Source organism: Bradysia coprophila, unplaced genomic scaffold (assembly GCF_014529535.1).
Source record: "Bradysia coprophila strain Holo2 unplaced genomic scaffold, BU_Bcop_v1 contig_94, whole genome shotgun sequence".
NCBI classification, from domain to species: Eukaryota; Metazoa; Arthropoda; class Insecta; order Diptera; family Sciaridae; genus Bradysia; species Bradysia coprophila.
Genome location: NW_023504022.1, coordinates 5,587,088 through 5,605,255, shown reverse-complemented (window position 1 = coordinate 5,605,255; position 18,168 = coordinate 5,587,088). Strand labels below are relative to the sequence as shown.

At 35.3% G+C, this 18,168-nt stretch overlaps 1 protein-coding gene across 2 annotated transcripts; it reads right to left on the bottom strand.

Annotated features, from left to right (window-relative positions):
- Positions 1-2,556: 2,556 nt before the first annotated feature.
- LOC119085099 (homeobox protein onecut) lies at positions 2,557-17,261 on the bottom strand. Of its 2 annotated transcripts, XM_037195344.1 has the most exons (6): positions 17,011-17,261; positions 11,641-13,967; positions 10,582-10,632; positions 8,855-8,878; positions 7,822-7,937; positions 2,557-7,757 (listed from the first exon to the last, which is right to left on the bottom strand). In XM_037195344.1, the coding sequence occupies exons 2-6, from the start codon at positions 13,379-13,381 to the stop codon at positions 7,473-7,475; spliced, it is 2,217 nt and encodes a 738-aa protein (XP_037051239.1). In that variant the 5' UTR covers positions 13,382-13,967; positions 17,011-17,261; the 3' UTR covers positions 2,557-7,472. The 2 variants fall into 2 exon arrangements, with proteins under 2 accessions (XP_037051239.1, XP_037051241.1); XM_037195346.1 differs by lacking the exon at positions 10,582-10,632.
- Positions 17,262-18,168: the final 907 nt, after the last annotated feature.

Genomic DNA, 18,168 nt, shown 5'->3' with positions numbered 1-18,168 from the left:
TTAAGGAAGATGTATTATATAATTGTATATTGGATTCGAATCATCCATCACCATCACGGCACCGGAATTTATGGCTTTAAATTTACAGACGCTTTCTTGTTAGGGTTTGTTTCATTAATTCGTAGGAATAGGAAACGAATTTAATAAGGAAAAAGAGATACGCAGTCGTCTTGCTCTATTGTAAGATCAACGTTATACCAGTCAGTCATTTTGGAGAAGAGAAGTGACCGATAGTGTATTATTACAACATCAGAATGATTTGCGATAGGCTCGGAGCAAAAGTCGTTTCAACAACCTAGCACAGACGGCAAGCATATCACCAGTATAGTTATCGAATCTGGTACTTATCTTGACGAGTATTTTCAACAGATTTATAGAAAATCTTTTAATTCATTTGTTCCGAAGTTGTTTCATAACAGCTTCCGTTGATGGTAAGAGGAACATCCTCTCAATATGAATGAGGTTTCGAGTCATGCTCCGCTATATTTGTGGTTATAATTGTTTACCGTATCATAGTGTGTCAGCTGTATTACTCAAAGAGTAGTGAGGAGTGTAGGACACATAGGACCGAGGAAAACTAAATTTGTAACATTTTAGAAAGCTGACAGAAAGTTTACAAAATAGACTATAGTTCAATGCAAGACGAATAAGCATTTGAAGGACTAGAAGAACCAAATGAACGTATGGCAATCTGAACAAATCCTAAATTCAGCACCTCACCCTAACGTTACATTCTTCAAATATTTAAATGTTTAAATTGATTCGAGGGATGACTTAGGGATGACACAGTTACTATGTTTCAAAGAGAAATATTTCGATATTGTCGATGTTTAGAGGAACGGTTTAACAGAAAACATCCTGGACAACACCGAAATCGTATCAACTATCGACACAGACCGACTTAGCTGTTTCGAATTCAAAATACATTTATCATGTGGTCAGTTTTGGAATAGATCCAATTCTCAACAGTTGTCCTATTCACTTTCTTTTCGAGACAAAGGGAAAAGTACCTTGATGTGAGACAATAGTTACACATTTGTTGAATGATGCGGAAAAATTCCAGTTGAATCGGCATTTTAAGTGAAAGTTATTTAATGGAGTTTGCGGGAAATGTTTTGAACCAAATTTATTTTCCTTCTTTGGCAAAGATCAACATATCAGTGTACAGTAGGTCCGAGCATGTGGAATAAATAAAATAAATCAATGAATCTGATTGACATAGTTTACCGCATGCACAGTTATATCGATTCTCCATCTATCACGCCATTTAATAAAAAAAAAAATTATTCGTAATTAGACAGTGTATATGTAATAGTAATTGTAATTTATTACCACTGTCATGGCTACTGCACTCGTTGTAAATTACAATTAGAATTGCGCGTGATAGGTGAAGAGTCAACATTGCTTCCAATAGTATCTTTTTCGCTGTGTATTATACAATTCACATAAAACGCTGAAAGTTGTAATCTCATCGCTACATCTGTAAAAGTAACTAGTTCAGGTGATATCCATTTTTCACCCCAAATTTAGCTTCGACAGCCTTTGTAGTGAAAAATTATTCGTTAACATCGTTGAGTAAAAGGGAAGATTCGATTTCCTGGGTGATTGTTGCCATGGTTACGGCGTGGCCGCAAAAGATGCTATTGAAAAGCAACTTGGTGAACAAATTGTTACTTCAAAAATAGTCCTTTTGTCCACACAAATCCGTTGCGAAAAGGGCATATTCTCTCACTCTGAGAATGGATAATTCATAGGACGGTCCCATTGGGACCAAATGTCGCTAGTGAAAAAATAGATCGGGTACAAAATAACCATTTTATCACCTGAACTGTCAATTAATTTTTTTAGTGCTTTTTCATGGACGAAACCAAAGAATCATAAAACTTAGTGACATATTTCTGGCCAAGACATTCTTGAAATCGATTTTTCACCATGAAGCCATGATGGCTCATTTTTGGCCAAATGAAGAAAAATGTAGATCTGGTTGTGGTGCTGAAAAATCGATTTAAAGAGACTTGGCCAGAAACATGTCAGTCAGTTTTATGATTCTTTTCGCGTAATTCTTTGTGCGTTCAAAAACACTCTTGATGTTGATCTATCATTGAGCTACCGTGAACATTTACATTTCAGATTTTGGACCGTTCTTTCAAAGGCTACGTCATGTCACAGCTCATATCGTGTGCTTTACACACCAACTCTCATGTAACGCCGTCTCTTTCTTGTGTATACTACTTTACTTGTCCGCGCGAAAAGTTGAAGGTTGTGGATGTTGAAATTTCCCATTTCGTTCAATTGGTAAGCAAAATTTTTTTTTAGCGAGATGTCCCTCATAAATGAAGTGCAACTAATGATATATATCATCAAATATATTAACTCAACGAACACGTACGCTATGAAGTCAAAACTGCGATTAGCTCCTGACCAAATTTAAGAGGTATATTGCGGGATCTTTCGAATTGATGATAAAAATTTGCTGTCAGCACTGAAGGGCAGGATATAATTAACCCTTTAAAATTGTCAAAACTGTGAAGGAAGATCAAAAAAAAATCCCTAAGATTTTGTATTAATTTATTTAATATTTCTTTTCTTCTGTTTAAGGTGCAGGTGCAAATCAATCAAACTACAAATAGTTCTCTTCTTTTTTTTCATTTAAATTAATTTTTCTTACATTTTCTATATCCTATTTTGCTTTGAATGATTTTATGTTTCTAATTTTACATTTTACATTATGCTTTTTGTTTAAGAAATTAAACGGAAAATATTGCATTGAATATAACGAAAAATATATTTTTGGTTTTTTTCTTGTTCCATTTTTTATTTACTTTCTGTTGTCGCTATTTTTTATATTCATTTTGTCAGATGAAATTACTTTTTACAGATTTCTCTCCTCTTTTTTATTATTTTTTTTCGTTTTGCTAATCCTCTTCTTTTGCACAGGGTGAAATGATTAAATTTATTTTATTTTTCATATACATTTCCGGTTTTTCTTTATAATTATATTGCTTTAATTCGGCCATTGTTCGTCATCTTAGCTTTCCATCCACACATTTCAAATAAGAATTTTTCCATGCGAAAAAACGAAATTGTTTTAATTTAAATTAAATTTATTTAAAAACAAAATGTTTCAATTGTCAAAATAAACTTTCGTTTTGTGTGTGAAGTCTGTAGCGAATAAAATAACGTATACGAAAATGTCGGTCAGTCAACACTATTCCTAGTGAATAGAAGCAATCGATGAGGAGTCTGAATTAAATTAATTTTATTTAAAAAAGAAATCGTCATTCTGACAGACAGAATGCGTACTTTTGTTGCTCCACATTGACCGTGAGTAAAATAACCTCTGCATAATGAATTCAATGCAAATTTCACACTTTCCCACCAGGCAGATGTTCCACTCTGCCCATTATGCAATATTTTGTATTCGATAAATTGTTTGTAATTCATTTCATTTCATTTATTAATTTTTGTTTGTTTTATTTTAAAATTATTTTCTTTTCCCTTTCTCTCTTTTAAGACTTATACGCCCGTAATATTTTTTTATGAATAATTTTTCTTTTCATTTTTAAATTAAGTAACTAAGATTTTTCATTTATTATTTACGAGTATTTCTGACTTGAAATTTTCTTCAAATTTCTTTTCACTTTTTGTTTGTTGTGTTTGTAATGTTGCCGTTTTTTTTATGAATTTGCTAATTTAATTTAATATTTCATTAACGCTATCTGAAGTCATTTCGTTTGACGCAACACCGTTCCTTTTCTATTTCTTTTTTTTGTTGTTGTTTGCATTGGAAGAATGATTTTAACATTTACTGTGTGCAGAAGAGCATAACTGAATCCAGGACGTTATTTCGATACACTCGCAAATAATATTTGCCACGAATAGAAGTCTAACTTGAGTTTCCTTACTACCTTAAGAGGAATCTGCAGATCACTGAAATGTGGATGTGTCACAGTGATGAATTGCTTACGTAAATAGGTTTTTACGTATCTGTTGTGGACGCAAGATTTTAGGCAAATACACGAGTTGTAGCCCGAACGAAGCGAGGATGACAAGCTAAAGTGCCTTAAATAAACCGTCCGCAACAGATGCGTATATGAGAAAAATTTCAAAATTTACTTTTTGTAATAAACCACTTTCAACCCTAGAGAAAACAATCAAACGTAAATAAGCATTTCGTATTTACGTAATAGCGGGATATAAGTGTCGGCCGGTAATTTCGGATCTAGGTTTATTGTGCCCAAGACACATCCATACACATTTTAATATTTTATGTTTTCACCGAAAGTACCGTCCAAATAACATAAATTCGAAATACCCATTTACGTACGTAGTCCAGCTCTGTAAAAAACTATAGGTCTGTTCCAAGGCCATGTGAATTGTCAAATTTCATCGATATTTATATGAAAACCGGATGAAATCGTGTTCGTTCGGCCAGTCAAAATTCGTCTTTACAGTTTCTTGGAACAAACCTATTATCGATGCTTTGGATACGTGCAGACCGGAAAGAAATTTAAAATGACAATTCTCCTCCAGTGAATTTTCGGCACATTTTTTGTTCGGAAAGGATTTTCGTATCCATTACAAATCTTTGAAAAAAGTTCATTTTAATGATCACATTTGGTCAGTGACCTCCATTTTATATGAATGAACCTCGAAGCTATTCCACTGAAACTTTCGTTACAGTTTTTTTTTAACAAAATGAGGAGCGCTGGTCAGTGGTGACATTATAACAAGTTTGCTGTGAAATTAAACAAGAATGCTGCGAGCGAGTGCTGCTCTACATATTTCTACCATGTATAAGAAAGTTCGTCATTTTTTCCACACAAACGTTCTCCGAGTAAATTGAATGAATGTTGAGAATTATACTAAATACAGCCCGATGTTCCGGTATTCTCTTTCTCTATTTTCTATTTTGAACCGTTGCTCCTATCCAAGTAATTTTTAATTTTACTACTTCAGTCGTTTTAATATCTTTGAGCTACAAAACGATACTGTGCTGTTCCTGTTGTCTGTTTGTTTTCTTTTTTTAAATGACTAAACATCTTGACCCAATGTTAAAAACAGAGAGAACATAATTAATAATTCAGAGTTTAGCAACGTGCCACAAACACGAAATGACTTCTTAACTAACTTAATCAATTTAAATTTAATTTTTTTTTTCAGGCAATGGAATGTGCATATAAATAAAGAAAAAATATTAAAAAAAAATAAAAATAAATCTGAGAGATAAATAAATAAATAAATTTTTGTTGACTTCATTTCTGACTAGAAGAAATTCTCTTATATACTTAGTACGTGCATGTGTCTGCGTTATCAATAAATTAATTTAAATAAATTAAAATAAATTAGAAAAAAATAAAATAAATTAATTTAAAAACGAAAAAAAATTGGTTTTAAGTCAGATAAATATTTTATAAACATTGACTAATTTTGTTCATTTTTTTCTTTCTCTGTGTGTGTGTCTTAAAAACGACTAGAATATTAATGTTCCTTTGGCATGAAAACAATTACAAAAAATGTTTAAATTAGCGATATCTAAAGGTAAATGCGAATAAATATTTTCTTCTTCTTCTTCTTATGTCCTCTCAATTATTTACAATTTTATATTCATTTTTTTAACACAAATTTATTTTTAAAAAATAATTTCCATAAAAAAAGAATCCCGGTTCGGAATGGTTCGTGCCAATCAAAATTTGTTCCTACTACTACTACGAAAAATAAAACGAAAAAGAAAACATAAAATGCTACAATGCAAGTGGTCACGATGATCGTTTTAACGATTTTACTTTTTTACCTTTTTCAAATTTTTTTTCTTTAAAGTTATTTAATCGGTCTGCTTACCGATTTTACTTAAAACTGAAACGAATGTCATAAATGGCTAGTGCATTTTAATGCCACTGTTCTCTAAATATAAATTTAATTTCTTTTCTTCTTCTTCATTTTGTTAATGTCATGCTTCTCTTTATACATAATAATCTGTGATTTTAACTCTAGATTCAATATTTTTAATATATTTTCAGTTAGGGCGGGCTCTCCGACCCGCAAGGCAAATAGAGTTTTATTTTCTTCTTTTTTTTTCTCATAATATTTATATTCTTCTTCTTGTTCTCCTTCTCCCTTTTCAACATTTTTCAGTTTATCTTCACTTTCTTCTACTGATTTATGACAACTTTTTCTAATACACAGAAGCCGCACGACACAGGTGGAATTACAACACCTGTGTCCCAATCACGGGTCCATCATGATCTCCATCTCCACCAAAGTAGTTTCTCAATGTTATGCCGGACAAAAATGTTATTAATTTACCCCGGAGCTTGTCAAGCATACATCGCCAGTATGACAATATTCTACCAATGCCAGGTGTTAAAACACTCCAGTATACATTCACTGAACTATCCTCAAACGTTTCCCGATACTCTAAGACCATCTCAAAAATTTATTGAAAAATGACCCTCGTTTGACACGATCATTGTCATAGTGGACCATACTACCTACTAAACCCGAGTAAAGTCTCGATTATAATTGCGCCATTATGTGGTTCTATCGCCATGTTTGTTGGTTAGTGAAACATTCAAATATTCGTCAATTAAACAATGAACCGCAAACTATTTCCTACACGACCACTGCGTTCTGGGAATGTGAACACGAGAAGATTTTTAAAGAAGAACTTCGTATAAACTACCACAGCGTTCGAATTACAAAACAGACTCAGAGTGGGAATAGATCTAATCCGGGATGTGAATATTAAAGTGGTTGTGAATGGGTACAAGAAGATGAACTTCTTTGCCAAGCCTGATGATACGTGTTGTCGAATGCATTTGATAGAAAGGTTCGTCATTTAAAGTAGTGTATAGTGTGAACAGCAGAAGTATAGGACCGGACACATCTATCTGTCTATCTGTAGTTTCGAGTATTTTAGAATTTATTATTCGCCATAAAGATGGTGTGTGTGTATAGCACTTCCCCCCTTTGTTTTATGTGCAGTCTCTACATTTTTCTCGTCACATTCATTGACTTCCAAGCACAAACTACGCATAAAGATAATGATAAAATCAGAACTAAGCATTTAAGCGTATTGTCAGGTTAGTACTTTTCGGCAAGACTCACAATAATAGCAAATGTCTGTCGGATAAACTATTACCTCCATTACCTCCATTTCCACCGTTATGATTGCTATTCACACTAACGCTATTCACATTGCCACTATTTGACGACGACGTTGCTGACGCATTGATCTCATTTTGATACTGTTGCTGATGATGTGAATTTTGGTGGTGATTTTGCTGTTGCTGATGATGATTCGAATTCGAATGCGAATTCATTAGCTCATCGTCATCGTCCTCGTCCTCTTCATCGTCGTCCATAATGTAATGCGATAGGCTGTTACTGTTATTGTTGTTCAGTAAGTGATGGTGTCTATTCAGATGCGTATGGATTGATGTTATCGTTGATAAGGACGTCGGGGTATTGTGTCACAACATGTCATCGGGATCATCTGGATCGTGGTCCAAATCTAAGTCGCCATCCTGACCCAATTCCAGGTCCATGTCATCGTCATCGCATAATTCCAGCGAATGTGTACCGCCCGGCGATAGTGACGAATTCGAATGATTACCGGCTTTCGGATCGGATTCGTCCTTCCACTTATCCATTGATCGTCGTCTTGCATTCATAAAGAAGTTTCCAACAGTCGTCGGTTCTAGTCCTAATTGTCGGGCTATTGTTACTTGCATTTCTTTGGATGGTCGTTTCGTTTCCTGGAAATTAAATTCTTTTTTCAAACAGAGGTCTAATCTAAGGATAGTACGATTATGACAATACCTTAAATATCGCTTGAAGCGTCCGTCGCTGCAAATCGGTAAAGACTAATCGGGGTTTCTTTGGCGACGACAGATGTTCGGCTGGTATTTCTTCCTTTCGTTTACAACCTGTGAAATCTGCGCAAGGAAAAATATGTTTACAGATCTGGTAGTTTCAAGTACGAACCGACTGTTTTTATCAATTCGTTAAGACTTCGAATCAGATTTAAGATCCGATCAATGTCTACAATCAACGAGATCTACAAATATAGTTTCGAGGAACGGGATGCTTCGGTCGTTCAAAAGTGAAGACACAGATAAAATATCCGTTGCTTTCGACCACCAAACGTTACTTCTTCTAATACTGCCATCTCCCAGTTTTCAACAGACCCTTCGTTTTTCACCTAAAGATGACGATGAAACTGGAGTTAAATGGAGTTCGTAAACCCTTACTATTCGTCTTTTACAGCAAGTTTGATGTGGACTTATCAGTTTATTAATTAGTTGACGGTAGGGTGATCGCCTATGCTAAATGAGCAGGTTTTGCTCGTATCGCATGGCGTGACTGAGTCGTGTAACCAAAAATTCTATTTTTGAAAATTCTTCACAATATCGTCAAAATTAAAGGTTTGCCAAGAACGAGTGGCACTCACTTCAAAAGCATCCAAGATAATCCCTAGAAATTCAACACTGGCTCAGTCAGGAAACATCAACCCGACAAAACGAGAAAACTACAATGTCTGTATGTACAACACAGAAGCAATTTGCAACACACCCTTTAGTAAAACCAAAATGTTTCTCTTTGTGGCTAGAACTTGATGTATAAAATATTGTGTTTAAATTATGTGTACGGGAACCATGAAATAAGTCCCATGAAACAAACTGTTTACACATTTTGATGCAATCTCCTTAAAACTTCGACTTCTATCCTACACTATTTCCCTTAACATCAATTCGTACTTAGTGCAAAAATCTATTTTCTCGTCTGACAGGTACATGTATGTGCTTAGCCCAACTTAGTAGAGCTCTGTTTATAAATTGATTTATATACTTACTGCCCCGTTGAGGTATTTGAGCGGCTGAAAATAGAAATAAAAATTGGTCAGTTCCATTATCAATGTGTATCGAGCGTAATTAACGTTAAAATTGCTACATTCGGGTAAGATAAATCATTAAACCAATTTGCAATAGTTATTTGTTTACCGAGGCGAGAAATTAGGAAATTCCACCAAGAGCGAAGTTTCGCTCGAGTTTTAATTTCTCTTTTTTTTCCCTCGGTAAACACAACGTTTTTCTTATGTGCTAGGTGTGATTTACCGTGTTTGGCCACGAAACAAAAAACATCAATGCACCATACCATTTATGAAAAAGTGACTGTTCAAGTAAGAAAAATGCTATTTCCTCCCCATGGGATGGAAAGTGTTGCACTCTTCACAATAGAAATGTCATTCGACCAATCGTTAACAAAACACAACTTTCTCATGACCATTTCTTATTCGGTAGAGAAAATAAGATAAATCATACCGTACACATGAAATAGTTATTTGTTTACCGATGGAAGAAAATATGGAATTCCAACAAGCGCCAGTTGGACTTTCCTTTTTTCTTCCAGAGGTAAACGGAACGTTTTTTATAAGCGCGCATGGTTTGATTAACCGTTTTTATCCAAGGTACAAAAACACCAACTTGTTACACAATTTTTCCGAACATAAACAAAATTACGAGTTCGGTGAAAAAAATTTCTATTTTCGCCCCTGTCAAAATAAGAGGCGAGAATATTGACATTTTCTCCATCGAACTGTCATCCGTCATGTCATTTTCTCATGACCTTTTTAGTGGAGAAAATACGGCACATTTGAAAAATTTAAAATACGACAGTGCTGTTTGCTTTGTGGGTTGTTCGAAGATTATACGCAATGATAATAATTATAATCTACACCACACAAACGCAGTGTCGGATTTCAAATTTGACTCACTGCAAAATATCGCACCAAATTGTCATCGAGTTGGTTATCCACTAAAACTCAACTGATTACCAACAACGACCAAAAAAAAACCTCTCACATAAAATATCATAAAGATAAAAGAACTTGCGCACCATGCTACTAAAATGGCAGCTCATTTAATCCCCTATATGTTATCATTTTCAGCTGGAGATATTATAGACATAATTTAAATGTTTCAGAATGGTTTAACACCTGGTGATTTGTTATTTAAAAATTATGCATTGAACGCGCATGTAACCCAATACGTGCCACAACTTTTTTTTTTTTCACCGTACAATATTGTGTGTTGTTTAAGGTACGAGAAAAGAAAAACGTGAAATTAGTTTTTTTTTATAAAACGAAAGGGTCATATATGAATGTATAGTGTAAAATACACACGGCACACAATGACTTCACATATGCTATACTTTCATGGAACATTCATATGGAACGTCGAAAAAATGTTCTTCATAGAAATAATAGTCCACTTACTCTGCACCTCTAAAGTGTGTGTACAGTGGAATCATAAGGGTTTGTTTTTCATATGTGTGAGGCTGAGGCATTGAATGTAATGTGTATATTATGACGTGTGTGTATAATACAGCCGATAGCGTAAAAAAACGCATGATGGAAGGAAATTTCTTTTTGTAAATTTAAATGTGGATTCTATGTATCGCAGAAGGTGCAATTGGCACATTGTGTGCGTCATCAATGCCGGCGCTTTTTATAAAATGAACTCAAAGAAAAGTAAAAAAAACGAAAACCATAAATAAATAAACAAAGAAAAAAAAGCTCACCATTTTCTTGGAAAAGCTCTAACAAGTTGATGTCCATGGGGATAGATTGGTCTGAAAATGGTGAAAAGAAAAATAACATAAAAATATTGGTACAGAAATAATGTTAAAACGAACGTAAAAATTGAACACAAAAATATTTAAACGAAAAAACAAAAATTACGAAAACAAAAACCAAATTACAAAACAAAATAAATATTTATTTGACAACGAATGCCAGGTGAACATTCAGGTCATGCCAGATTTGTAAAACCTTTAACTGACTGCAATCATATCAGCTATTTTTCCATCGAATCTATTACTTCATTTGATCTAAGTATATATAGTTTCAGGAGATTGATTTGAAATCTATTACTTCATTTGTTTTGAACATATTTTTCGCTATATAAGACCGTATTAGTCAGAACTTGCTGTAGTCGTTATCGATGACAGATGATATCAGTCGGTTGTCGGACGTTTTCGCATGAATTGATCAAATTCATCAAAAATCAAATTTTGCTCCACAAAAATGTAAGATCGACAGTAGTTGTCGAGAGCTCAAGCTCTGTTTGAGATCTGAATATTATGCACAATTCGCAATCTTCTGGTTCCTCCTAATGCATTTTTCGTACATTTCTCCTCAATCAACCGAGAATCATAATTGTTTCATTCCAGCTATTCCCAGCTATTTAGGTCATTTGTATCAATGGTTTTTCATGTAAATTGCTTCGATATTCATGTACGGTACAATAATGTTGTTGAAATTTTACACTTTGATAGTTGGGGACAGTGTGAATTGCATGCATAATAGAACACTGACCGTTATCACAGAAATAGTTTCTCATCGACTTTTCATTTCATTTGTAACATAGATCTGCCAGAAGTTTTGATTTTTGATTCTTAGGATGTTGAAACTCTATTCCTTCTCTATCATAAGGTCAAACTGCCGAATGAAATTATTATCCCCCCTCCCCTTATGTTTACGCGTTATCAGTGGTATAATGCAGAGTGAACATTTTCATTGAATTAAAACAAAATGAAAATTTTAAACAAATTAAATTGAGATTGGAAAGTTGTATTTACCTGCCATTCGCAAGGCTGACATTCGTTGAAATTCTGGCTCCTGTAACCATTTGAACATACGGCGAAACGTTTCACGTCCCGATTTTAGTTTCGACCACGGTTTCGGATTTCTCAGCAAATCAGACAATGTTCCTTGTGAACGGCATAAAACTCTCTGGGCGAATATCGCTTGTGGTATGCTGTACCGTTTCAATTCGGCACTAATCCGTTGTGCCAGTTCTTTCGTGTTAATTTCCTCCACGTCGTTGATGGATGTCACCGTAACTGGGGTCGAACTGTTCATAGAGTTGCCGTTCGTTGTTGCCGGATTGGTATGTTGACTTTGCTTGGAGACTAATTGATGTTGTACTGCTTGTGTGGGCGTATGCTGAATGGTTAAAATAGGCGTTGGTGACGGTGTTTGCACGACAACAGCTTCACGATGCATATGAGATATTTGTACCAGGCCAGGTGGTGTGGAGTGTGGAAGTGGTGAACAAACGGTTGTATGCGATGCAATCGCTGACATTCCATTTATTGAGGATAAATTGGTTGAACCAAAACTTGTACCAATTGTATTGCTTGGTGAATGTAATGATCCGGATTGGGGGCTGAGTTGCGGTGATGATGGCTGTAATGTCTGTCTTCCAATAAGATCGCGATGACCACCATACGGTGACTCGTAACCACTTGGTGACATACTCTTCTGTGGCGAATGTAAACCATTTTGACTGTACGATGATTGCGGTGATAACGGTGATGGCTGCTGAGACATTCCCATTCCGGTTAGCGTATTTGTTGGAGATGAATAATTGTGTGGCGGTGACATTCCCATTGAGGGTAGTTTGTCGTATGAATACGGTGAATTCGCATTCAGTCCTAGACTGATGCCCATTCCATTATTTTGCATGACCGTAAATGAACCGGTCACATTACTTGTGTGGCCATAAGCAAACTTATCGGACATGGTTGATATTGGTGGAAGGGGTTGTAGAGGTGTTAGTGTAGCGTATGACGAATTGGGACTGAATCCCGGTGGCGACATTCGACCGTTCACTGATGTTAACGTTTGATAGGTGGGTTCATGAAGTGCGCGAAATTCGGACGTGTCGATCAATTCTGAAGAAGGTGTCAATTTGCCGGGACTCATCAGTTGCGAATCCCTAGAATCGTCCTGCGGCTGAACGATAACCGATAATGTGTCGTGTTTGCTGTGATGATCCTGTAGTGTGACTTCACAGTCATCGGGTGATAATTGTTCGCTAGTGACAACGTCAACCATACTATTTCTATTTATCGAAGCGGTGTTGGATGTACTGTTCGCATGATGTTCCTGCTTCACCAAACTGTGACCGTGAGCAATGATTCTCGATCGGGTATTCATCGACGTCGATACAGATAGTGGTCCTAATGTAACAGCTGATACCGCTGACTCTCTCATTCCATCGTTTTGTTGCTGCGATTGCTGATGATGATGATTGGATGAATTGTGATGATGGTGGTGTTGGTTATTGTTACTATGATGAATTTGATGATGACTGTGATTGTTACCGTTATTATTAATATTGTTATGACGATTATGGTGGACGTTGATATTGTTCGATGAACCGCCAACGCTACCAGCCGACACCATGACAACAGTGTCACCGGCACTATTTGGCGAATCGACTGATGTCTCAACTATTAGTGGTTCACTCAAAGATTGCTGTTCAATGATTTCACCAATTGAATCCATATCTTGGTTTCCGATGCAAATTATCATTTGAAAATTTAGCGAACTAAATCAACCGAATTTCCACGTGATTAACACGTTCCGTTTTGAACGTTTCCAATAAAAAAAACTTTTAAATTTAATTTCAACAATTGTCCATCAATGGCAAAAATGGTTCACTGTTCCACCAATCACTCCTTCCGACATTGAAGGTATTTCACACTTAGCTACAATCGAAATGATTGTCATATTCGCCATAATAGCTCCAGTTTTGTCTCTACACCGTATGCACAGGTAATTCAATCGACTGCATTTGTTTCAGTCCACTTTGTTGGTAAACTTTCCTCCATGGCAGAAATTTTGGTTATTTAAGTTCCCCCGAACCAACAAAATTTGCGTTATACGTTTGTCTACGTGGACATTCAGTCTGATCTGTTTGGTTTATCTTCAGTAATTTAGCTTCACTTATGGTATTAATATTAATGGATCACTTTTCACTCGAAAATGAATTATTTGCTTGCGGTTCTCAGTCACTTAAAACTTAAAAACTTTTGTGAAATTTTATTGCACCTATGTTTATCTCTGATATGAGTTATTCCAACAGTTTTTCGCGATAGTGGCACACCAAACTGAAAATCTGAATGGAGACAAAATAAAAAAGAAAATTAATTTTTTAAATCGAGAAAACGTTCGTGTGGTGCTAAAACAGACAGTACTTTTTCTACAACAATCATTTTAATCATGCTACGCACAACACAAAGACAATATTTATGTTGAGAAAATGGGGGCTTTTTCTTGTATTCACTTCACTGTTCAGTCGCTTATTCATTTCGTGTAGCACCATGTAAATATGACAACCCCTTTTATACATATAACACACACGAATAATACGTTCTTTGGCCTGTTTTCCTGATGAATAACTTTTTTATATTTAACGTTGGCTGTACTCGGTGTGTGTACACCAGTGCTCATCAGGCAAATTATTTTATCCGAAATATTGAACAAAACTAATGATTCGAAATTAGGATCTTGTAGCTTTTTGCAACTTAAAATGTCGAAAGAAACATGTTTTATGTACGGAAAAAAGTTTAATTTTATATAAACACAGTACCAACGTGAGTGTGAAAATAGGAAAAGCTTTACATGGAAAATGGGGGTTCGAGCAATTTTTGCGCACATTCTGTGAACGTTCGTTGTCCCGGTTAACAATAGTTGTACATTGGATGAAATGGGTTACTGATACGAAGAGATGCTACAATTTTGATCTACAGATCGCCGGGATGTTAAGCCGATGAAACGAAGAGAAAAATGTTGGAGGGCAGAGTAATAGGACTCATGGGTTTATTTCGGAGTAAAAAATATGATTTTGGCAAAATCAAAATTTTTCGTGAAAAATGACGAATTGAATTTTCCGAAATATTTCCGAAGCTATCGTAAATCGACAACACTTGACTCATCGTTTACGCGCACATATCAGAATATCTGACACCATTACACCCGTTTTTCCATTCGCTCGTTTATATCACTTTAGGACAGGGCTTACTTTAGAGAATTTTAATTCTGAAAATTCCGAAAATTCTGAAAAAATTTAGAAAAAGTTTTCGGAATTTTTCAGGACTTTTTCGGGACTTTTTCAGAATTTTCGAAATTTTCAGAATTAAAATTCTCTAAAGTAAGCCCTGCTTTAGGACGAATTCGTCTTAACACTGCGTAAACGGGTTATTTATACGAACAGGTGTTACAATTGTGATCTATAGATCGCGGGGATGTTAATCAGATGAAACGAAGCGAAGAATGTTCATGTTCAGAAAGGTAGAACGCATAGAGTGTTTTACTTCGTTATAACACTAACACAGGAGTGTTGAAAACACGGCAGAGTAAAATAAACCAGGCAGGAGCGGTTCATTTTCGAAACGTCAAATAAGGGACCTAATACACTGGATGAAAATGAACTCAAATGAACACTGACATAAATTGAAAAAATTTGCTCGCAAAAAATATAGGGCTACTAGATCATTCAGGTCCCTGGTCAAATCTGCGCTCCTGCCTGGTTAACTTTACTCTGTCGTGGTTGAAAATCTATTTTGTTCTACAGATTAACTGTACTAACTTGACACTAAAACAATACCCATCACAGCTATAACAGTTATAGCTAAATGTCCGAATGTGCTAAATGTCCGAAGCAAAACACTTATTTCGGAGTAAAAATTTGGTTTTGGAAAATGCAAATAATTTCGTGAAAAATGAAGAATTGAATTTTCCGAAAAATTTCCTAGGCTGTCGTAAGGACTACTCTTGATTCATCGTTTATGCGCACATATTTCATCTGAATATCTGACACCGTGTCCGTGACACCGTATTGTTAATCGGGTTCTTGGAAATTTTCAACAACTTCGACATGTATGACGCCAATATTAAATTGATAAGAAATGATAAGTTCATATCACAATTCCGAAATTATCCTCGAAAACGACTGTATTCTCGATTGTCGACACATTGTTTCGAAAATAATATTTTCCAACGTTTGAATAAGCAGGAAAAAAGCCCCCCTCTAACAGGGCTGAAGATACACTGCAATCAAAATTGTGACGAACACGACATTTTGGTGCGATGTGAATGAATGAGGAATAGTAAAATTGTTTCTTTTTTTATCACACACATAATCCTTGCTCCACACGCTTTAGAACTCAGTTTCCCGACTGTTTCCCGTTGTTTGATTTTATGAATTGGAAAATATTCCCGAAACGGCCAAAACCGAAATCCTTTTCGTCCTCTACGTCTCACAAAACTTAACACAATTTCATAGTTTTTAGTGTTTCGTCGAGAAAACCGACCGCTTCGGTTATTCAAATGTACAAACGAAATACAACAAAACTTTGCCTTTTAAACGCTGGATACCGTCCACACCAATTCGACGAATTATAAAATTTAATTTTCTAACAAAAATATTCTATTCCACACACAGCGAACATATATTTTGTTTCGTCCATTTAAATTTTTTTTTATTTACAAAATTATATTTTCACCCTCGTATACACGGCCACATCTATACACATCTCTGTGTCTCTATATTGTATATGCATACAACCTCTATGTATTATTACCAAGAAGGGATTTCACATGAAAGAAACCGATGTTGGAAAAAAACGTATTTAACTAGATTTTCCTTTCGCAGGTTATTATTATGTGTGGTGGGAAATTTTTGGGGTGTTTTTGACTGTACAGGCGTATAACATGCACATATGTAGTTGGTTGAATGTGTGTGCGTGTTCGGAAATAATGTACAAAACAGTTGGGTGGTGCGCAGAAGACTGATGCTCTAATTGTAAATTTGAACTCGCTTTCATGGTTCTATGTGTGAGTATTCTAGAGTGAAGTTCATTCTATTTGAACATATCAAAATGGGAAATTTTTTACCGAGAACGGTTCAACGACTACAATAACTTAATGGGAATATATGTTCATTGGTACTAGTTAGTATCAGACTCTAATGTATCCTTTAACAAAAAAAAGAACGTTAAACAAATGAAAGATTTATTCAATATGGCGCAAAATTGGGGTACACCACAAACGTAATACTAATGAACATTGTCCAACTACTCCTAGAGTTGAGCATGAAAAGATTTAAAACCGACACGAAAAGAAAGATCATCCTTGCAACTCATCCGCATTGTTCTTACGTGTAATATCCTATTTGAAGCGACTCGCTCTTCGGTTTAGAGATTCAACGTTTCAAACACCGATATTTCCAATGTGTACTCGTAACTCATTGTTATATTCGTCCTGTTCCATGTTTATTATTATGTCACAGGAAGCAAATGAAAATTTCCTTTTTTTTAAATAAAATTTACGAACAAGAAAAATATAAATAAAATGCACATATCACATATCACATATCCCGTATAAGTGTACACTGCGCACTGACAACATGCGTCCCAACCGTTGTCCGTTCCATCACTTATATAATGATAGAAATGTGCGCTATGTTTTCCCTGTACAACATTTTTTTTCCTCTACTTCATTCAATTGGTGGTGTAATACAATGTGAATGTATGCGAAAGGATGAATATGTCGTGTATACACGGTACACGTCGTCGTACATTTGCTTTGATTCGAAATTTATAATATGAGGGAAACAATAACAAGTAACCCCTCTGAAATATCAGAATTATTTCCACTAAGCGAATCAAAAGCAAAACACTTACAAATTTATGAACGAGCGAATGTGATGTGTTTCGATGGAAATATGTGTGTTAGTTTATCCGGCACTGACATAGAATAACCTTTCATCACGGCTGAATTCCGTTGTTTTTTGGGGGTTTCTCGTCTAATATTTTAACATAGTAAGGCCGACTGGTACTGTGGTACCTCTTCGAGTAGTCTTTCAGGTCATGCGCTCTCAGATTAAGGGTTTTCATAAACCGGAGAAGTGTGCCATCTGGTATCGAGAGCGAGAACGAAAGTAAAAGTGATTTCCGATTAACTTCACGGTTCCGAAAAAATAGGCTAGTCTGAAAGTTTTCCAAAAATAAAATTTGGGAAAGTTAGGGAAGAAATCGGAAGATTTAGGAAAATTTACAAAAACATGTCACCGATTTCAACACAGTAAAAATTCTAGTGAAGTCGTAAGTGCTAAGATGAAGTGAACTTCCACTGCACTTAATGTAGGGTTCCGTGTGTTTTTCCTTCCGTGGTTTATATTACGTAGGCAAAACGTCACACAAATTTGAATGGTTCAGTGGATATTCTATTCTCCACGTTCTTGGAGTGGCATACAACGTTTTATGTCACAGAGGCATCTAAAGTTTGCAAAGTTTGCAGAAAAGATTTATAAAATC

Bases quoted from the DNA above. Each gene is read 5' to 3' on its own strand.
- LOC119085099 (XM_037195344.1), bottom strand. From the start codon at position 13,381: ATGATAATTTGCATCGGAAACCAAGATATGGATTCAATTGGTGAAATC. The intron at 10,633-11,640 runs GTAAATACAACT...CACCATTTTCAG, and splicing joins GTCAGCCTTGCGAATGGCAG to ACCAATCTATCCCCATGGAC. The intron at 8,879-10,581 runs GTGAGCTTTTTT...TTCTATTTTCAG, and splicing joins AGAGCTTTTCCAAGAAAATG to CCGCTCAAATACCTCAACGG.